This window comes from Schistocerca piceifrons, chromosome 1 (genome assembly GCF_021461385.2).
Source record: "Schistocerca piceifrons isolate TAMUIC-IGC-003096 chromosome 1, iqSchPice1.1, whole genome shotgun sequence".
NCBI lineage: Eukaryota > Metazoa > Arthropoda > Insecta > Orthoptera > Acrididae > Schistocerca > Schistocerca piceifrons.
This window is the reverse complement of record NC_060138.1, coordinates 576,344,652-576,364,503: the sequence shown is the minus strand read 5'-3', so window position 1 is coordinate 576,364,503 and position 19,852 is coordinate 576,344,652. Positions and strand designations below refer to the sequence as shown.

At 37.7% G+C, this 19,852-nt stretch overlaps 1 protein-coding gene across 2 annotated transcripts in view; it reads right to left on the bottom strand.

The window, feature by feature from the left end:
* The window catches only part of LOC124802050, a 196,465-nt gene extending 176,834 nt beyond the window's left edge, over window positions 1–19,631 (bottom strand). For both annotated transcript variants that reach the window (XM_047263119.1, XM_047263120.1), the window contains exon 1: window positions 17,807–19,631. In XM_047263119.1, the coding sequence (XP_047119075.1) occupies window positions 17,807–19,325 (1,519 nt within the window). In that variant the 5' untranslated portion in view covers window positions 19,326–19,631. The remainder of the gene's footprint in view (window positions 1–17,806) is intronic.
* Between the last annotated feature and the right edge of the window lie 221 nt (window positions 19,632–19,852).

The window sequence follows — 19,852 nt, the reverse complement described above, 5'->3', positions numbered from 1 at the left end:
CGTCATTTGACCATCGGTCAGACTCCCTTATGGTGGACACAGTAATACCTCCAGCGTAGTGATGCAACTGAAAGAGTTGAAAACAAATAAGTGCTGGGTCCTGGTGGAATCCCAATTCCCCTTACTTAGCTTGCATGTATCATGAATATCTCACCCAGTGCAAAATCCCAAGCAACTGGAGAAAAGTGTAGGTGACTCTTGTAAGTAACAGGGTAAAAGAATGAACCAACAAAATTATAGACCAATATCTTTACCATCAGTTTGCTGCAGAATTCTTGAACATATTGTCAGTTCAAATACAATAAATTTCCTTGAGAAAAAATAGCTCCTGTTCACGATCAGCAAGAATTTAGAAAGTGTCAGCCATGTGAAACTCAGCTTGCCCTTTTCTGATATAATATCTTGCAAACCACAGATGGAGGACAAGAGATAGAGTCCATATTCCTAGATTTCCAGAAAGTGTTTGACATGGTGCCCCAGTGCAAACTGTTAACGAAGGTCCGAGCATACAGATTAGGTTCCAAGGTATGTGAGTGGCTCAAAGACTCCTACAGTAAAAGAACGAAGTATGTTGCCCTGAATAGTGAGTGCCCCAGGGAAGTGTGATAGGACTGCTCTTTTCCCTGTATACATAAATGATCCGATTAATAGGGTGAGCGGTTTGCTGAAGAACTGTAGTTTATGGGAAGGTGGTGTTGCTGAGTGACTGTAGGAGGATGCAATATGACTGACAAAATTTATAGTTGCTGTGAAAATGGCAGTTTATGCTAACTGTAGAAAAATGTAAATTGATGCAGATGAGTATAAAATATAATTCTGTAATGTTTGAATACAGCATTAGTAGTGTGTTGCTTGACACAGCCATGTCAACTGAATATCTACATGTAATTTTGCAACGAGAGATGAAATGGAATGAGCACATGACGGTGGTACTAGGGAAGACAAATGGTCAACTTCAGTTTATTGGGAGAATTTTAGTAAAGTGCAGCTTTTCTATGATGGAGACTGCATATAGAACATCAATGTGACCTATTCTCGAATACTGTTCAAGTGTGTGGTATCCCCACCAGGTCGGATTAAAGGATTTGTTACCAGTAGGTTTGATCAACACACAAAGTGATTCAAATTAAAACCTTATAAGTGCTATAATATTTTTAATTGTGAAAATGAATAAAAAATATTTACATGTCATTTTCCAACATAGTCTCCTGACACTGAATGCACATGAATCGAGTTTTTTTAAAGGGGCATAACTCATCGTTTCACCGATTTTCAGTTTTTTGTTGTTTCAGAAACCCGATATGCCTATTGATTAGTTCTAAAAGGGGGTTTCTAATGCTCCACACTGAGCGAGAATCCTAGACCGAAGATGGCAGTTTTTTTTTAAATGAGTGTATGTCACCGACTTCTGCCTCTTTTAAAAAAAAAAAAAAAAAAAAAAAAAAAAAAAAAAAAAAAAAAAAAAAAAAAAAAAAAAAAAAAAAAATCTGTTGGCTGCATTTGTAAACAGCTGTTTCAGTTTGCCACTTATTTTCTAACCTGTGATATACAGCCTTTGTTCCACTGCTGTTCAGTTGACAATTAGTTCACATCAAACGATAAAACGAGTGGCATTGATAGCGTGTGTAGTGGTGATTACGCTGACAAATCTTGAAAAAGAAAATGTGGTGCCAATCCGTCATTATATAAGGTAAACAAAGTAAAAGCAGCCCGACTCAAGGGTGAAGGTTATGTTAACCATGTGAGGCTAAAAAACCTGAATTTTCCTGCAGGTAAGACACTTTGCTTCCATTATTTTGTACCGTTTTTGTGTTAATGATTTATCAATACATTATTGTTTCAAAGCTATACTTTATGTTTATCATTAAAACAATTAATAACAATATTACTGATAGGTAACCAAAGTTGTTTTAACTGGTAGCCTCCGTCATCTTCAGAATGACCATGTACTACTTGTATTTACAGCAACAATTACTCATTTGTTTGTTTCTTTTTCTTTCTTCTGTTAGATGTACAAGAAAGTGTTTAGACAATCTGGGGGGAGACAACCATTTTGATGTGTTTTCAAAATTTTACAATATTCTTCGTAAGATTGTCCAGGATTTGTATCTACAAGGTTTGATTGATGTAGGTGAAGTTAAACAGAGAAGACCAGAGAGTAGAACTAATCCCAAGGTAGTGAAAAGTGCTACTTTCTCTTACCACCTTCTTGTAGGAAGTGATCGAAGGAAGGTGTGCATGAAAGCTTTCCTTTCAGTTTTTTCTGTGGGTGAAAAGTGAGTCAGAAGAATCAGAGATTTAAAAATGGCTGGATGTACTCCAGAAGATAAAAAGAGGTAGAGGTATTACCAGATGTCTCGCACCTGAAATGCATGAGGCGATTCACGATCATATTAGATCTTTCCCACTGTATGAATGGCATTATTCTCAGGACAAAATATGCTATCTGAACTCTCAGCTATCAATAAAAACAACGTGGAAACTGCTCAGAATGAAATATCCCGAATTCAGAACTGTCTCATACTACACATAATGAAACGATTTTAACAAGAGTTTTGGCTACAGATTTGGTAGCCTTCAAGTAGATGTATGTTGTACCTGTGAAGAACTTAACCAGAAAATTAAAGCCCCTCATCTTAATGAGGTTGCTAAAAGGACAGCTACAGCCAAACTATTAATACATAAACGCAAGAGTAGGAAGTTTTATTCTGCTCTCAAGCATGAATTATCTATAGAGGGGCAAAAAGAAAGCCACGTTTTGTCCATCACAATTGACCAAATGCAGAAGATTCCAGTTCAGGAGCTTTTCTATTTAAGATAGCTTACTGTTAGTATATTCTGCACCAGTAACAGTAAAGAAAAGAAGAGTACATTGTATGTTTACCATGAAGGGAATAGCAGAAAATCCCCAGATGAGGTCTGTTCTTTTTTCTCAGATTTAGAGGTGCCTCAAAATAAAACAGAGCTCCGTTTATTTTCAGATAACTGCACAAGCCAAAACAAAAATCAGACACTTTCTCGATATCTTCTCTCACTCACAGACACAGGTCGATTTAAGAAAAGACAACAATTTTTCCCTGTGTGAAGCCACAGTTTTTTACCTTGTGACCGTGATTTTGGAATCATCGCAAAACATCTAAAAAAACTGATAGAATCTATTCAGTGCACGAGGTTGCTTGTCATATTATAGAGAGTTCTGTACCAGGAAAGTTTGTGGTGAAAGAAGTGGCAACCACAGAAATTCTAGATTTCAAAAGCTGCTGGCCATTGCACTACAAGAAGTATGCTATCTCTGAGGAGACTAAAAGCAAACCCGGAAATGAAAGAATTAAGTTTTCAATTAGTATTCTTTATCAATTTGTCTATTCCCATGAAAGAAATGGTTACATTAAGAGGTATTCAATAATAGATGATCTGGTCTGCCACACTTTCTTCATGGCTCTCAGTTCAATGACACCTGCTCCGCCATCATCACCATCATTCTCTTCTGGGAAAGAGCAAAGATTGAAGACCTGAAGAAAATCGAACTCTACGTTCCTCAAGAGTACATGTATTTCTACACAGAACTATTTTCTTGGCCAACTGAACCTGAAAATGCCACAGAATAAGAAGAATGCATTTCATGTACTCTAGTTGATGACAGTACTGGTGTTATATTTTTTTAGTAATTATTGTGATTTGTATCATAAACCATTGCTCTTAATAGTATTTTGTTTACATTTGAAAAATAATTAAATGAAGCTAAAAAAAAAGCAAAGTTTGCTTAATTCTGACATGAGTTTTTTTTAAATTTAGGATGTATTTTTTTAAAAGAGCGTAAATCAATGAAGTTTATAGTTCAATTACACATAGCATAATTACTTAAGGAGAAAATCCTTCTCACATAAACTCAGATATTACTGTACGAATCACATAAAACCAAGAAAAAGCATCTATGTTTTGTAGTTTGGAGTTGATAGTTTTTTGTGTGCCCTGAAAAATTTACTCAGCATGAGATACGCCCTTTTAAAAAAAACTCAATTCACATATTCCACAGCTTCAGAAGTGGATAGAAACCATGATGAAATTCTTTTGGTTACGGGTTCAGACAGTCATGCCACACATTTTTCACCTCTTCATCACTTCTGAAATGCCTGCCTGCCATTGCTTCTTTGAGTGCACCAAATAGATGAAAATCGCTACGAGTGACATCTGAAGAATAAGGGGGATGTACTACACAATAAAATTCAATTTCCTGGATAGTCTCAACAGTCTTACAGGCCATATGCAATCAGGTATTGTCATGCTGTGGCAATACTTCTGAAGTCAGAAATCCTCAGTGTTTACTCCTGATTGCAGGGCAAAGTTGATTTTTCAGCATGTCTGGATAAGATAGGTAAATGTGACTCCCCTATCCATGTAAAGCTCCAAAGTGACTCCATTTGCATGCCAGAACAGAATGAGCACAACTTTTTCATAGATGGTTGAGTGTGGAATTTTTTTGGTTTTGGTGATGAGCTGTGACACCATTCATTGCTTGATGTTTTCATTTCTGGTTGGTGACAGTGAATCTATGTCTCATTGCCTATAACAGTTTTCTCCAGAACTGCATCACCTTGGACACAGAAATGATACAAAAGTTCTTCACAGGCATCGGTGCAAGAGTCTTTCAGTTCGGCAGGCAACTGATGTGGTGTCCATCTTGCTGACACTTTACTGAAGTGTAGTGCATTGTGAGCAATATTTTGTGCTGAAACAATATTCATCTTCAAACCTGTGCTCAACTGTGGTGCATGTTGACAGTGGGGCGGTCATCTTGTTATGGATGCTGCTGCCTTCTCCTGCATTGTACCATCACTCTGCCATCTGTTGCTCACTTTCTGAATCTCAAGGAAAACTAACTACTGCCACCTACCAACTCCACCACAAAACATTTCAATATTTTACAGAATTTTAAGGTTTTCATCTGAATCACCGTTGTATTACAGAGATGCTTTGTGAACTCAAATGGAAATCCCCTGGAAGGAAGACGACATCCCTTTCATGAGGCACTACTAAGAAAATTTAGAGAACTGGCATTTGAGACTAACTGCACAATGATTCTACAGCTGCCAAAGGACATTTCGTGTAAGGATCATAAAGATAAGATAAGAGAAATTAGGGCATGTATGGAAGCACACAGACCGTTATTTTTTCCTCACTTCACATACGAGTGGAATAGGAAAGGGAATGTCTAGTAGTGGTAAAAGGTATCCCCCACCATGTACCATGTGGTGGCTGTGGAGTGTTATGCAGATGGAGATACTGATTTCCATACGAACTGTTACACCCAGATATTTGTATGAGTTGATTGATTACAACCATGACTCATTGTTACTGTAGTCATAGGGCACTTCATTTCCTCAATTTGTGAAACTGGAGTGACATCGTTGAGTTAAGAGAAGAAAGGTCTCAGTTGAGAAAAGACATCAGACACATCAGTGAGGTACTTGAAATGTTAACACCACAGCTTACAGAAGGTATTTCTCAAAATAATAACTGAGAGAAAATACACGTCTAGTGCATTTAAAGATACTGGAACCAGTAAAACAAGTAGCATTGAATTCTGTAAAAAAATAAATCCATACAGAATGAATACTTCCTAGGTGTACAAACCAAAATAAGGTAGCCCATATCAAGAACTGTTGAAAATACAGCAGGTGGTGGAAAGTTTTGTCTAGAAATCGAAATCCACCAATCAAACAGATTTTCAAGTTACCAACATGTAGGAGATGTGTACCTTTTAGTCTCCCTAATAATTCTTCATGTTATCTAAGCTCTAATCTGGGATAGAAAAGTTAGAATTAAACTTGTCACAAGTTATCTTGAAACTGAAGCATTGGAATGGCATGAACTTCTTGTTAAAGACTTTAAAAAACAGAAGTCTCATGGCAATCATATTTACATCTATATCCATACTTGTGAAGTGCATGGCAGGGAGTACTTTCCGTAGTACCACATAATAGGTTTTCTTCCCACTCCAACATAGTATGAGGCACAAGAAGAATGATTGCTCAAATACCTGTGTGCACGCTGGAATTAGTCTGACCTTGTCTTTGCAGACCCTATGAGAGTGATAGATGAGCAAGTGTAGTATATTCTTAAATACCTTACTCAGCAGTGGTCTTCGAAACTTTGTAAGTAGGCTTTTGTAAGATAACTGATGTCCATCTTCAAGCGTATGCCAGTTCACGTTTTTCAGTATTGTCATGATGCTATCTCATGAGTCAATCAAATTTTGGCCATTTGTGCTGTCCTTCTTTGCATATGTTTAATATTTCCTTTTAGTCCCCCAGCATCATTCACAAACAGCATTTTACCCATCCCTGTATTGACTGACAAAGTGCAACAGGCATGGAACTCCACCCCACAAAGTGACTTCAGTGGTTACGTTGGCTATTAATGTACCACTATTTCACATTTGCAATGGCTTATCTTGTGCTTACACTAAACTGTAATCTTGCAGCATTAATCACTTACATATGTTACCCAGACAAATGTATCCTATAGGTTACATAGACAAATGTATCCTCAAAAATTCATTACCCAACATTAATTATTTTTTGGAGACACTGAGTCACAGATAGGCACACCAAAAAGACAGTCACAAATAAGCTTTCAGCCAGTAAGGCCTTCATCAAAAATAGATGACAGACGCATGCGCACACACTCATGCAAATGCAACTCACACACGACTGCAGTCTCTGGCAACTGAAGCCACACTCAACTGTACTGAGTGTGGCTTCAGTTGCCAGAGACTGCAGTCGTGTGTGTGTGTGTGTGTGTGTGTGTGTGTGTGTGTGTGTGTGTGTGTGTGTTATTTCTGATGAAGGCCCTGCTGGCAGAAAGCTTATTTGTAACAGTCTTTTTGTTGTGCCTATATGCGACTCGGCATCTCCACTATATGGTGAGTAGCAACTTTCCTTTTCATAATACTGTTACATTCCATCCTGGATTTTCCATTGTTTAATTATTTTTTAGTGTTTCAATTTTTTCCATCAGTGTATTATGAAAAGAATATTAACAGAAATCACAGAACACAAAAAACACTGATGTAGTATCACTCCATACAATACATTTCATTCACAGTTTATACAACCACAACTGGTGACAACTAAATGGCAAGAATCAAAAATTAAATCAACTACCAGGCAGCAAGATTTCTTTTCTCTAGTCACTAAAAAACTCTGCAGAATTTCTTTGAAGAACTGAAGAGACTACATAAAACTTAATCATTTACAATGAGAAGTAACTTGTGTCACAGGACAGTGCCCTGTAGGAGGAAGATAAAGTTATTTTCACCTCAGTGGTAATGAACAGAAATGTCACAATTGAATCATTGGCTTCAATGGTTGCAGACTGTTGTCCATCAAGCCAAGCCACACTTACTCCCACTGAAATTTAGTTCTATAATTCAACTGTGAAGTAACAACCTACATAGGGATAGCATGCTGTGTCTTATTTTGTACCATTGCTTCATTTGAAGCCTCATTTCACTAATTCCCAAGTGATACAGAGGGTACTCATTACAGATTGTTTGTTTGAACAGCCAAGGTATCTGCTCAGATTTTTGGAATCCTGGTTATCTGAATGATTAAACCATGGGCTGCTCTCTCTAACATGCAATGTTTCATAGTGTGCAATCCATTGGTTGTTAGAGCAAGCACAGAGAAAAGCATTACACTGTGTTCTGAATATTCTACATGTAAGCAAGTTAAAATGAATGAAATAAGATGGAGGGGTTGGGGAGAAAGTTATAGATTTAAATATGGTTATGCTTGAAAATACTGGTAAAAACTGAACAAGATTTGCAAAATAATGGGAAACAATCTAAATAATACCTCATCTCTGGTTTCATTACAGTTCCCATCACTGTAAGGTCATTTAGACAGGAACAGATGATGGAAAATTAAAAAGTAACGGCCCCAGGATGAGTAGAGCCATCCATTGTGAGGACAAGGGAACACAAAGAAAGTTGGTTTCCCAAGCAAGAAACTAACAGTTCCAAAATGTAGAATAATCTCTTATACTTTCATATGCGTCTATCAGCAGAAGCCTACTAAAAATTTCACTTCCTAGAGTCTCAATTTTGCAGTTTTTCAACTGAATTTAGCATTTTATACAATTAAGTTTATATAAATCTTTGTCCCTTGCTTTTATCTTTATTTAAGCACCTTGAAGATGAGTATAGTCAAATTAGGGCATAAAAACATTTCACGAGGCAATAATACCTTTCACATGTAAATATTTTTTATTTAGGCAGCTACCAGATTCTTCATGCAGCAGTATATTCCAGGAATCCTGTAATTAAGATGTATTCCAACTATAAATGGGTAGGAACAACAGGCAGACATTATTATTTATTGCTGTAAGTGCAAATGTGACAATTTCTCATATACAAGTTACCGGTTGCACACAAGGAGTGTGGAAATAAGTTGGTTAGTTAGTTAGTTTCATGTCCAATGGATCATTTTACAATGCTGTGGAATGAGTCATTTTACATTCACCTTTTTTAAATATACAGATGAATTCCTATCTATCACCTTTTACACATTACAATAATAGAAGTTCTTCTATAGTATAGAAGGAGTTGTCAGGAAGAAAGTTTTACACCCTTTTTTTTTTCAAATTTTAGTTTGCTGTCTGTCCAAACATTTTATATCACTTGGTAAGTGATAAAAATTTTTAACTGTGGCACTATCCCCCTTTTCATGCCAAAGATAACCTTAATGTCGAGCAGTGAATGTCATTTTTCCTTCTGGTATTGTAATTATATGCACTTCCGTTTCTTTTGAACTGCAGTGTATTATTTATGACAAACTTCATAAGGGAATAAATACACTGTGAAGCAATAGTCAAAATGCCCAGGTCCTAAAGCAGATATCTACAAGATGATAGTGGTTGCGCACCACATATTATAATATTCTTACAGCATGTTTTTGAGCAATGAAGACTTACTTTCTTAACAATGAGTTTATTTCATTGACATTATTGAATGAAAATATGCAAAATGTGACAGCTTACTTATTTGTCTCTCCCGAGTCTAAGAGTAAATGTGGCTGAATGAAGTTGGTTTCGGACTTCCAAAATGTGCATTTTCCAGTTTAAGTTCCCATCAATATGTACACCTGAGAATTCTGAAGTTTCTGCCCTATTTATTACTTCCCCACAATATGTTATACTTGTTGCAGGCTTAAAGAAATCTAATTTATTGCAACATTTAACTATACCAGACATTACAGACCAAGCAACTTCTAATAAAAGCAAAGAAAAAAGTCAGAGATTACATTATTCAGTTTTATTTTTGGGTCACACTTGTCACTACATTGCACAAACACTTCACCACTCCCCACTTAGTGTAATGGTCACATTTGTTAAAATGTATGTGATACTCAGATCCTGTGACCACAGGCTAGGTGCAAGCTGCCATCAAATCATTAGTGTGAACATCCAACGTCCGTTGTAGCTGGTACGTGATGCACGGTGGAATGGCGGGCGAATCAGTCCTGTCCGTGGGAAGTCTATCCGGTGATGTGTTTGTACCGACACAGCAGGCGCTGAAGGCAGGTTTGATTCAGTCAATGGAGATGGTGGTTGGCAGTCAAATAATGTCACCCATAAATGTCTTATGCTCCCTGCTGATAACTGGATATGGTCTATCACCACGGTGCCTGCAGTGGCTTGCTACACCTCTGGCAGCTCTGTACTTTAAGCACCCTCTGCCATTGCAATATAGAATGGCTGGCAGCACCTGCTCAGCCCACCTGTGCTCAGAGCCACATTGCCACAGATGCCACCTAGCTGCAGTGCCATCATCATTGTTGTTGCTGCTGTAATAGCTGGACTTCATTTGTTGCTGCATTATTTGTAACACATCTTTGTACATTTGGAGAAATACATGTTAAGTAAATCTTCTGTTTGTTAAGTTAAGTTTTTCATTGATTATTTCTGCTCCTATGCTTTCCTATGAAGTTAGTTGCCACACCACTCCGTAGCCCACCTCTCCTTACTGTTGTGTACAAAGTTATACAATGGAAGCAATACTTTTAATTGTATGTGCATGCATTATATTAACCCATTCGCTGTTGTATGGAATGCTGTAGTCCTAATATGCTTCATTCCCAATAGGATTGCAAGTGATTTGAATAGGTATCACTTGAGTTGTCTGCCTTGGTCAGTTGTAACACACATAAAAATTCCAAAATGGGCCATTAATCCATGGAAGAATGTGGTTGCAACTGTTTTGTCAGATATGTCAACCTCGGATGACACTTCAGGCCAATGAGTGAAGTGGTCAATAGCTATTAGGTAATTTGTATAGCCTCTGGACGGTGGGGCAATGTCCAGATGTGCAATGTCGCATGATCGGTTCGGGGGAACAAAAGTGCCAAAGGACACATTGACATGACTGTTGATCTTATTCCATTGACATGTCACACACTGGGGCATAAATGTCTTGCAGTAACTGTCCATGTTTGGTCAATGAAAAGCACGCTTCACATGTTGTACCACGTACCCCAGGATGACAAAAGTCACTGGCCACAAATAGTCTTGGTTTTATCATGGCAGAGCCATGGTGTTACTTGGATGTGATGGAGTTGCAGACCTGATAGTCACCTCAGCAAACCCTCGCTTACTGATAGCAGTGTATGCTGCATACAGTTCATGATTGTAGGTTACCAGCTCTGTTGTGATGGGGGATAACGTTTTGCTGAGATATGCCAAGAGCTGCCAGTGTTTGCCTACTCATTGTTGCAGTATGGCAACAACTGCCGTGGCAGATGTGTTGACCATTAGAGCGAGGGGCACCTGCAGAACTGGGTGGACTAACAGAATTGTCTCCATGTGGCAGTCTTCACATCGGTAAATGCCAACTCAGATTCACTCATCCACAGCAATTGTATCGTTTGGTTTTGGTGAATCTCATAGCAAGTAGTTCAACGGGGCAGCTTCCAGTGCATGGTGATACACAAAATGGTGATAAAAGTTGATTACAGCCTCAGCTCTTTCCTGTGGACGTAGTGTTTCTTGGGTACTGATAGTGTAATCCAAGAATTGGATCTCAGTTGCTCCAAATACACACTTCGATAGACTGTTTAGTAATCCATGTGAATGGAAGTGAGTAAAGACTTGGCACATGTGTGTAAGGTGTTCTGTCACTGAGCTTCACAACACCAAGAATCATCATTGTCAATACAGCAAAACTCAAGGTTGCACATGACACTGCCCATGAACTGTTGAAAGATCTGTGCAGCACTGCATAGACCAAAAGGCATCCTGGTAAATACTAATAGCCCAAAAGGGGTGTAGACATCACGTTCAGCTACATCATCCCAAAAAACAGATATCTGATAGAATGCATGTAACAAGACTAACATGGAGAAGATGCATTTGCCATGGATATTTGCTATAAAATCTTCACTGTGTAGTACTGGTTAATGATCAGGGATAGTACTAACATTGGGCTGTTTATAACACCCACATGGGCACTACCTTGGGACCATGTGGAGTGGAGATGCCCAACTTCTGCTCAACAGGTGGCAGATTCCTTATGTGAGCATAAAAGAGAACTCCTGCTTACTACTTTCAACTTCACTCAGTGTTAAACGGTGAGAATGAGCATGAACTGGCGGTCCTGGTATGAGCAATACATAATGCATTATATAATGCTGAACTGGTGCTACTGTAGGTAGTTGCCAAGTGATTTCCGGGAACTGATTCAACAGTTCAACTTACTTATCATTGGTGTAATATTCTTAGCTGCGCAGAATTGAAGATGTTGTGTCTTTTGCAAAATTTAGGACCGAACAATTTGCTAAAAATCAATCAATGACACTTTTGAGGACATTATTTTTGTTTCTGTATGTATGTTTGGATTGATTACAATACTAGTGCTATGTAGAGAAAAAAAAAGATGATCAAATTAATTGTGCTTGTTGTATGTTAGACAGAAAATTATGTACATATATGAAGAACCATAATGGACAACTGAGCCTTAGGGAACCCCATAAGCGATTTCTCCCCAGTCAGAATACTGTCCTCAGACTACAATGCTTGAATTACTAAGTACAACTTCCTCCATTCTTTTTATTAGATATGGCATAATCAGCTGGTTGGCTATACCATCAATCCCATAAAACTTCAATTTATCTAGGAGAATACTGTGTTTTGTACAATCAAATGCCTTAGATACACTGCAGAAAGTACCAACCAACCCTATTTTATTATTTAATGCTTGTAAAAATTTGGTGAGTGAACGTCCTCAGCAGTAGAGCAACTCTTCTGAAATCCAAACTGTGATTTGCTGAACATATTATTGTTGCTCAGTTGAGGAATTATTCTAGAATATATCACCTTCTTAAAAATTTTGGAAAATGGTATAAGCAATGAAACAGGTTGGTAGTTATTTTACAATATGTCTCACATCACGTTTCACAAAGAGGGGTTTGAAAATGGCACGTTTCAGGATCTCTGGAAAATCCCTTGAGTTAGTGATGTATTACATATTTCAGATAAGACCAGGGTTATTATACACAAATAAATCTTCAGCACTATATTGGAAAAACCATCAAAACCAGATGAGCTTTTATTTTTGAGATAATATGTAACCTTCTCAATTTCAAAAGGAGAAGTTGATGATACATTAACAAGACTGAATTTTAAGAGCACTGCTTTTTCAACATACTGCTCCGATTTTCCTCTTGAAGTGTTTGTCCCTTTACTTTCTACTATATTTAAGAAATTATTACTAAATATATTTGCTACATGTGCTTCATCACTTACAGCCCTTCCCTTCTGTTCAATAGTGATGTTATTCATGTTCTGTGGCTGGTTGCCCTGCCTCGTTTCACTACATTCCACATAGCCTTACATCTGTTGTCGGAATTACTGATTTCCGACATTATGTGCATGTTCCTTGATTTTTCAATATCTTTTCTTAGTATTTTTGAGTAGTTTTTTTAGAGTGCAAGTACTGCAGGATCTCTACTTTTTCTTGCTAACAGATACATTTCCCTGTTCCTTTCACAAGATACTTTAATCTCCCAGTGATTCATAGTTTAGTACGTGGCTGTAAGATATCCTTTATTATTATCTAATGTGGAGCTATTTTAAAATAATGATATGAATTTATTATGGAATAAATTACATTTTATATTAACATTTGGTTCATTATAAATTTAACCCAGGTTATCATTTGTAAACTATTCTTGAAAACATCTGTCCTGGAGTCATTAAATATTACTACTGATTTCCAGTAAGGAATATCCCATACGTAAGGCACTACATTATTTATTCTGACTAACTGTGCATCATAGTCAGAAGGAGCATTTATTATTGTGTAAACAGTTATTTTCTTGCTTTGAGCTTCACTAAAGAAAACATTTTCTTATGCGTTACTACTATCTTTATCAATCCATGATGTAAAGTTAATTATTGAGCTCAAATTGTAGGGTCCAAATAAGGTTTCCAGATCATTTTTCTTGTCAGAATCCTTTAGAAAATCTACACTGAAGTCACCACAGACTTGCTGCTGCCTGATAGATAGCATAGTAAAGGATACAGATTCCTCATAAAAAGTTCAAAATTTCCCAGCGGGGATCTATACACAGTTACATTTAAACATGAACTATCAATTCAAAAGCACACACTTCTATGTGCTGATCACTACAAAATTTACTTGCCTCAGTGTTTTCAGCTTATGTTCTGTCTTAATATATATAACATCTCCTGCATTTTCCTTATTAGTTCTGCATCAGTAAGCAGCTAGAGTGTAATCTTTAATGTGTAACTTATCTAACCTTGTGGGTATGGGGTGCTCAGATAGGCACAGGACAATGTCTCCCTCCCCCCCCCCCCCCCCCCCCGCCAAGAGCTCTCTAAATTTTCCACACAGACAAGAATCTCTTCTACCTTATTACTCAATCCTCTTAATATTTTGATGAAATATGTTAACTTTACTTTTCCGTGTATTCTTATGTGTTCCTTGTAACTCTTCTGTTATTTTGACTTCTTTCAAAACAGGGTGCCTAAATGCTGATTCTAACTTAAAAAAAAAGACACTTCTCTGATGCCATTAACCACAGGGATCTCGCTTTGTGTGATGGTGGTCCACGTACATTTTATAGATACGCTCAGCCAACCTATCTTTCACTCTCCTGTCCAGATGTAGGCCGTGTCTAGTATATCCCTATTGCCCAACTGTAGCAACATGCATTGCAATCATATAAGACTTCATTTCTGTCAACAATAGCCAGCTGAACTCATGTTCACACGGTTCACAGCAGTATTAACCCAGGGTTGGTGATGGCACTGTAGGACCACCACAAAACTCACATTTGTGTGTGAAGTTGTTATTCCTATTTCATCCAAGTCACCCTTAATGCTGTAATTCCTGTCTCTAGCCAGGCTATTCCCACTATATCTACTGCAGTAACGTGATCCTCTACGAAAAAAACTCTGCACAAATTCTCTAAGGTGACCCAATACCCTGTTCATAATTTGTCATCTACCACATGGCCTACACCCCACTCATAGCTACTACCTAGCAATTGGACTCCTTTCTTTCCATTACCAACCTACTATGTGCATCACATACTCATTACACATATTAGTATATACATTTGATATAAGTGTGAGTGCATACTGCTAACGTTTTTTGAGACTAGTATGGCCAGAATATGGTGTATAATTTGAAACAATGAGAATGGATGTAAACAGGTAAAAAATTTTTGTGGAGGATCAATCTGAAAAGTAATTTACAGTGCAACAACATAAACCTAGTAGTGCGGAACACAGAACCTAGTGAGGTTCATTGGAAGCATTTTATGCAAAAAGAAAGTCACTTACAAAACTATTTAGTATGATAGTAACTTTATACAAATTTGAGATTCATACAAGATGTGCCGCAAGTCGACTTTTTTCTCGAGCATCACTCACAAACAGAGTAGGAAGAGAAGAAATATGAATATCAACAGATTATATACTGATAGACCTCTCACTGACTTATGGAGAACAAATACAGATGTAGACATACAGCCCTCAGCTATTTCAGCTGATCTGTTTGTCATTCAATTATTACTGTTCTCTGATAAAATTTTAGCTGAAGGTTAAAGGTTATTAAACTGTCCAAATAAACAATGTAGCCTATGTTGATCTTACTGTTCCTCAAATGACAACTCAGTTAGTCTGGTTGAATGAAAGCATTTGTTGTTATGAAGAATAATGACATCTTTCTCTGACGATATCAATGTAATTTACTGGAGAATTTGACAATTCTGCTTTGTCCTCTGTTCTTACACATGAAAGTATATATCAGTGATTTGCATATTCCAATATAACATTACAACTAAATCTCTGACATTTTGGAATACCATGAATTCTAAGTCTCATTTGCAAATTTTCAAATAGCCAAGTACACAAAGCAATTTATTCTCCTGGACAAATCTTCCATTTTCAGCACATACTACCCACCTTACATTTATGATCTTCCCTTCGTCTTTTCCTATATCTTGGTCCACTAACTTTCACTTCACTCTGTTCCCTGATCCATTTACTGTTTATTTAATTTGCTGTCAATGTCTTCAAGTACCTAAATACAAAAACTCATCAACTGGTTACATAGATTCAGTGTTAATGTGTACTAGTTTCTTTTCAATCTGTTGGTTATACATTTAGTCCAATCTTCAGGCCAATTTTCATATTAGCCTTATTAAGTTACCTTTGTCAGTTGTTGAAGTTAATCAGGTAAGAGAGAAAACTCACAATGTCATCATCAAAACAAAGATGGTTCGAATATGTTTCATGAACACACATTCCTCCACCCTTTTTCTTGGATTAAGGAAGCAAAAATTTCCTTTGGGGCCCATAAGGATAAATTTGCCAATATGGAATCTCATTTCCAGCTTCCTCTTTTTCTAAATTTCGCATTATGTAGTCAATATATGTGGTAAAGACAGACTGATATACAGAGAATGTAGCGTAATGACACTGACAGACTATCGGGGATTTTATAGGATATCTTCAGAAACAAATTGGGATAGGAACTCCTATCCGGAAATGTCATTCAATACAGAGATTCGGTGTTACCACATTGCATTAGGCCACCGTTTCAGTAGTAATTATGTGAGTTTGTACAGTGACAGACCACAAGCAGAACTCCTTGCAATGGTCCTGACAGTGTTCAGGACTTAAAGATGGTGTTGAATATGTTCAAGGCTTTAATAGCAACACAGCTCTACCAAAGGGTTGTCCTACTGGCAGGTGATGACTCCTTTAACTTTGATGCTATGTGTAGTGGTTGAATGATGTTTCTGTACAGGGGTTCCTACACCAATTCTCAATTGCCTGCATGTCTTTCTGCATTTCACTACAATCTTTCAGCACAGCAATCTTCTGTAAACTGCCTCACAGAGCTTCTGAAGTATCAGACCTACATATCATTATATACTGTAATTTGTAACAGCTCTATTCCACTGTATCATTCTTGACCAGAATTTATTAATAAAGTGCTACATGAAAGATAATGAAATCAACAGTATCAAACAACTCCTGGCTTTCTTTGGAATAATCTTACATTTTTCATTCAATCTCCAGAGTAGGCCAATACCTACTAGGGCTGTCAATATGAGTAAGTCTCTCTAGTCCATAGTTCATCCCACATGGGTGGCTCTGCTGCACGCTATCAATAGGCCTAACACATACTCCAGTTCCATCCTGATAAAACATATATAATCAATGGCGAGATGATCCAACAGAGTGCACAGGTGATTTTATCAGCTAGTTTCACCCAGTGCTTTATCTCTGTAACACAACACTCTGACCATTATTCGGAATGAACGGTTACTGATTAACTGTCATACTAGTAAAACTAAATATGGTATTGCTGCAATCATACTGTCTGACAGGAAAACATGAAGTTGGGTACTTGCTCCATAATTTCTGCCATTAGAACCTCCCTACACACCACAATACTCCCCAGCACTTGAACAGGAAACAGGATCTCTGAAACATTGCTAGCTTTCACCAACCACTTGGTTTTCATTCAGTCTCCCAAACATTTAGAATATGAAATATCAATATAACAGAGGATCACAAAGTAAAATGAGATAAGAAAATAAAGGTCAATAACGAATATTTAGTTTTTTTTAAGACATAAAAACTTTACTCATTACAGTAACAACTTAAACTGATGGAAAATGTTCAAGGTGCCAATGACCAGTCTCAATGCAAGAATTACAGTGAAGCACAAAATTTTGCGGCAGTCTTTCAAATCTATCCATTGCTGTTGTGCAATGAGACATATGGAAGGCTACCAGACAGTGTCTTTCCAGTTTCTACTTGGGTTTCATACACAAATGACATCATGCAACCCCATAAGGACAAAAAATCTAGAGTAGTTCTGAGATTACACTGAGTATGAGACACACCTCTACTTAAAATTCAGCAACAAAGTTTATTGTTGTGCAGGTGCTCACTGACATTAATATCAAAGTGGGGCAGTGTACTGTTGCATTTAACCCACATCCTCTGCACCCATTATGGTAATACAGTTTTCATGACAGATGTGTAATTAAACAAACAATTAACCCTATAACAACTGTGAATGGTTCAGTCTACATCACTAGCAGAAACATTTTCATAAAGTAAAAAAAGCATGCAAAATGTTATCACATTAAACTAAATTGTGATGTGAGCGGTTCTATGAGTAGGTACTTGTGCCCTCCTATAAACTTATTTTAAAATATAAAGATTTATCTCCTTCACAACAAATTAATAATGACTTTATTACCTTGAGATGCATTCTTTGACCGTTGTGATGTGTAACTTTTTCTTGACATCTGGCAATCATTACCACAGCTCTTCATGCTGCTTGTAACTGATCTAGTTCTTGTGTCAATGCTGTGGAAAGGATCACCATTCTCTTCATCATCATCATCATCACCATCCTCCTCATCATCATCCTCATCATCTTCTTCATCCTCCTCTTCCAATGAAGGATTTTGTTTCTCATTGTCTAAATCATCTAATGAAACCCACTTTCGTGGCAATGAACTAAATCCTACAGAATCAACATGCTTCGTGTCAGTCTCTGCTGTCCTGCGCACAACAGATGGACTTTGTACAGTTTTTAATGTACTCGAACTTCCGTTAATACTTTGCTCCTCACTACCTGAAGAATGCTGACGCTTCAACACACTGTTTTTCAATTTCTTTGAATTTGATTTTTGCAAATTGCTGCCCTTCGGCTTTCCAAGAGGGGTAGTTTCAGCCTTCACTGAACTGCCAGAATTAACTGACATGTTGTTTGACGTATGTTTTGTTAAAGACGTGCAGTTATTTGAAGTGGCTGGAGCAGACTTTGCAAGAACATCTGAATATGATGGCCTCATTGGCTTTACTTCTGCTACTATTCTGGTTTTACGAATGCCATGCCCCATATTTTTGGCATCATTTTCAGCATCTGAACCTTCTGGAACAGTTTGTGTCGTCTGCTGATTTGTTGTGGGAGCTGGACAAATTCCTGTGTCTGTGCATCCAAAGGGGCTGTATGTTCCACTCTGATTCGGCACCCAATTCCCAACCAGATTTTCAATTAACTGTCCATGGGTACTTCCATGTGCAGGCTGGAAAGGCTGCTGTTGTGGTTGGGCCACTGGTTGTTGATGAGGCTGCTGCAATGTCTGTGCATGCGACTGCTCACTAGCACCAAACAATCCAAATTCATCAATGTGATTCTGTCCACTATTTTCAAGCACATCTTGATACGGAACAAAACTGCTCAATGCATGAGGAACAAGTTCCCTTTGGGTGTCTGAAGGAATCATGTGATAGTGTTGGGTCATTAACCTGCTTGAATTTACAGCAGGAGGCCTACTGCCATACACTACATTTACAACATTACCACCTCCCATGTCTAATACGGTGCCAATTAATTCATGGTTATCGTGCAACATATTTATTGGTTGCCTTGGCGGGGAATAGTAAAACCCAGATTGTTGCAACACTTCAGGCTGTTTTGATACGTGAGATGTGACATCCATCTCGTAAGGAATATGTAAATCCGTATAGTAAACAGTGTTTTCTGCAGTGTTGTGAACGACTGGTGCGTGAGGCATAAAGTGTTGCAACGATGGGCTGTTAACATTAGCTTGAGCATATTCTGGCCAGATATGGTGAGACTGCGGCGTGGATGGCGGCGTGAAGCCCAGCTGAATATACTGTCCGTCACTGTTCTGTACATCTGCAGTCATGTGTTCTATCATTTTGTCTAAAGACCGCTTTCGCGAATTATTTGCGTGGCTATCCATTACTGGTAGTCGGCAAGGTCTTTAAATTTATCTGCTTTCACTGAACGTCTATGCAGCTTTTGCACAACAGGCGCCGCGCATACTTCAATATGTTAATATTAGGTTATTGGAGTAAAAACAAAGAACCGATTCACTAAGCATGTTAGCTCAGTAACATCAAATGCTCTGAAATTGACAGGGTGAATCGTGGGAACATGTTACGTAAAATACAGAGTGCGGTGCACATCACACACTTCTACAACCATCTAGTGCGACTGTATGTAAACATTGCTTCACCGACTAACTACACAACACAGCCATTTTGTAAACCGGAACATCCGCCAACGTGATACGCCAAGAAAAATCAATAACACAACGATAGTATTTCGTTTCAAACTTCACATTAAATTGTAAGAAATGCGGAAACTAACAAGATGTTTCTTCCTTAATATGTGTGACTCTAACGCCAGAAAATGCTTGCAATAATAAACATACTAAGAATATGTATCCGCTAACAAAATGCTCAGATTCACGACTTCTGTTAGAGG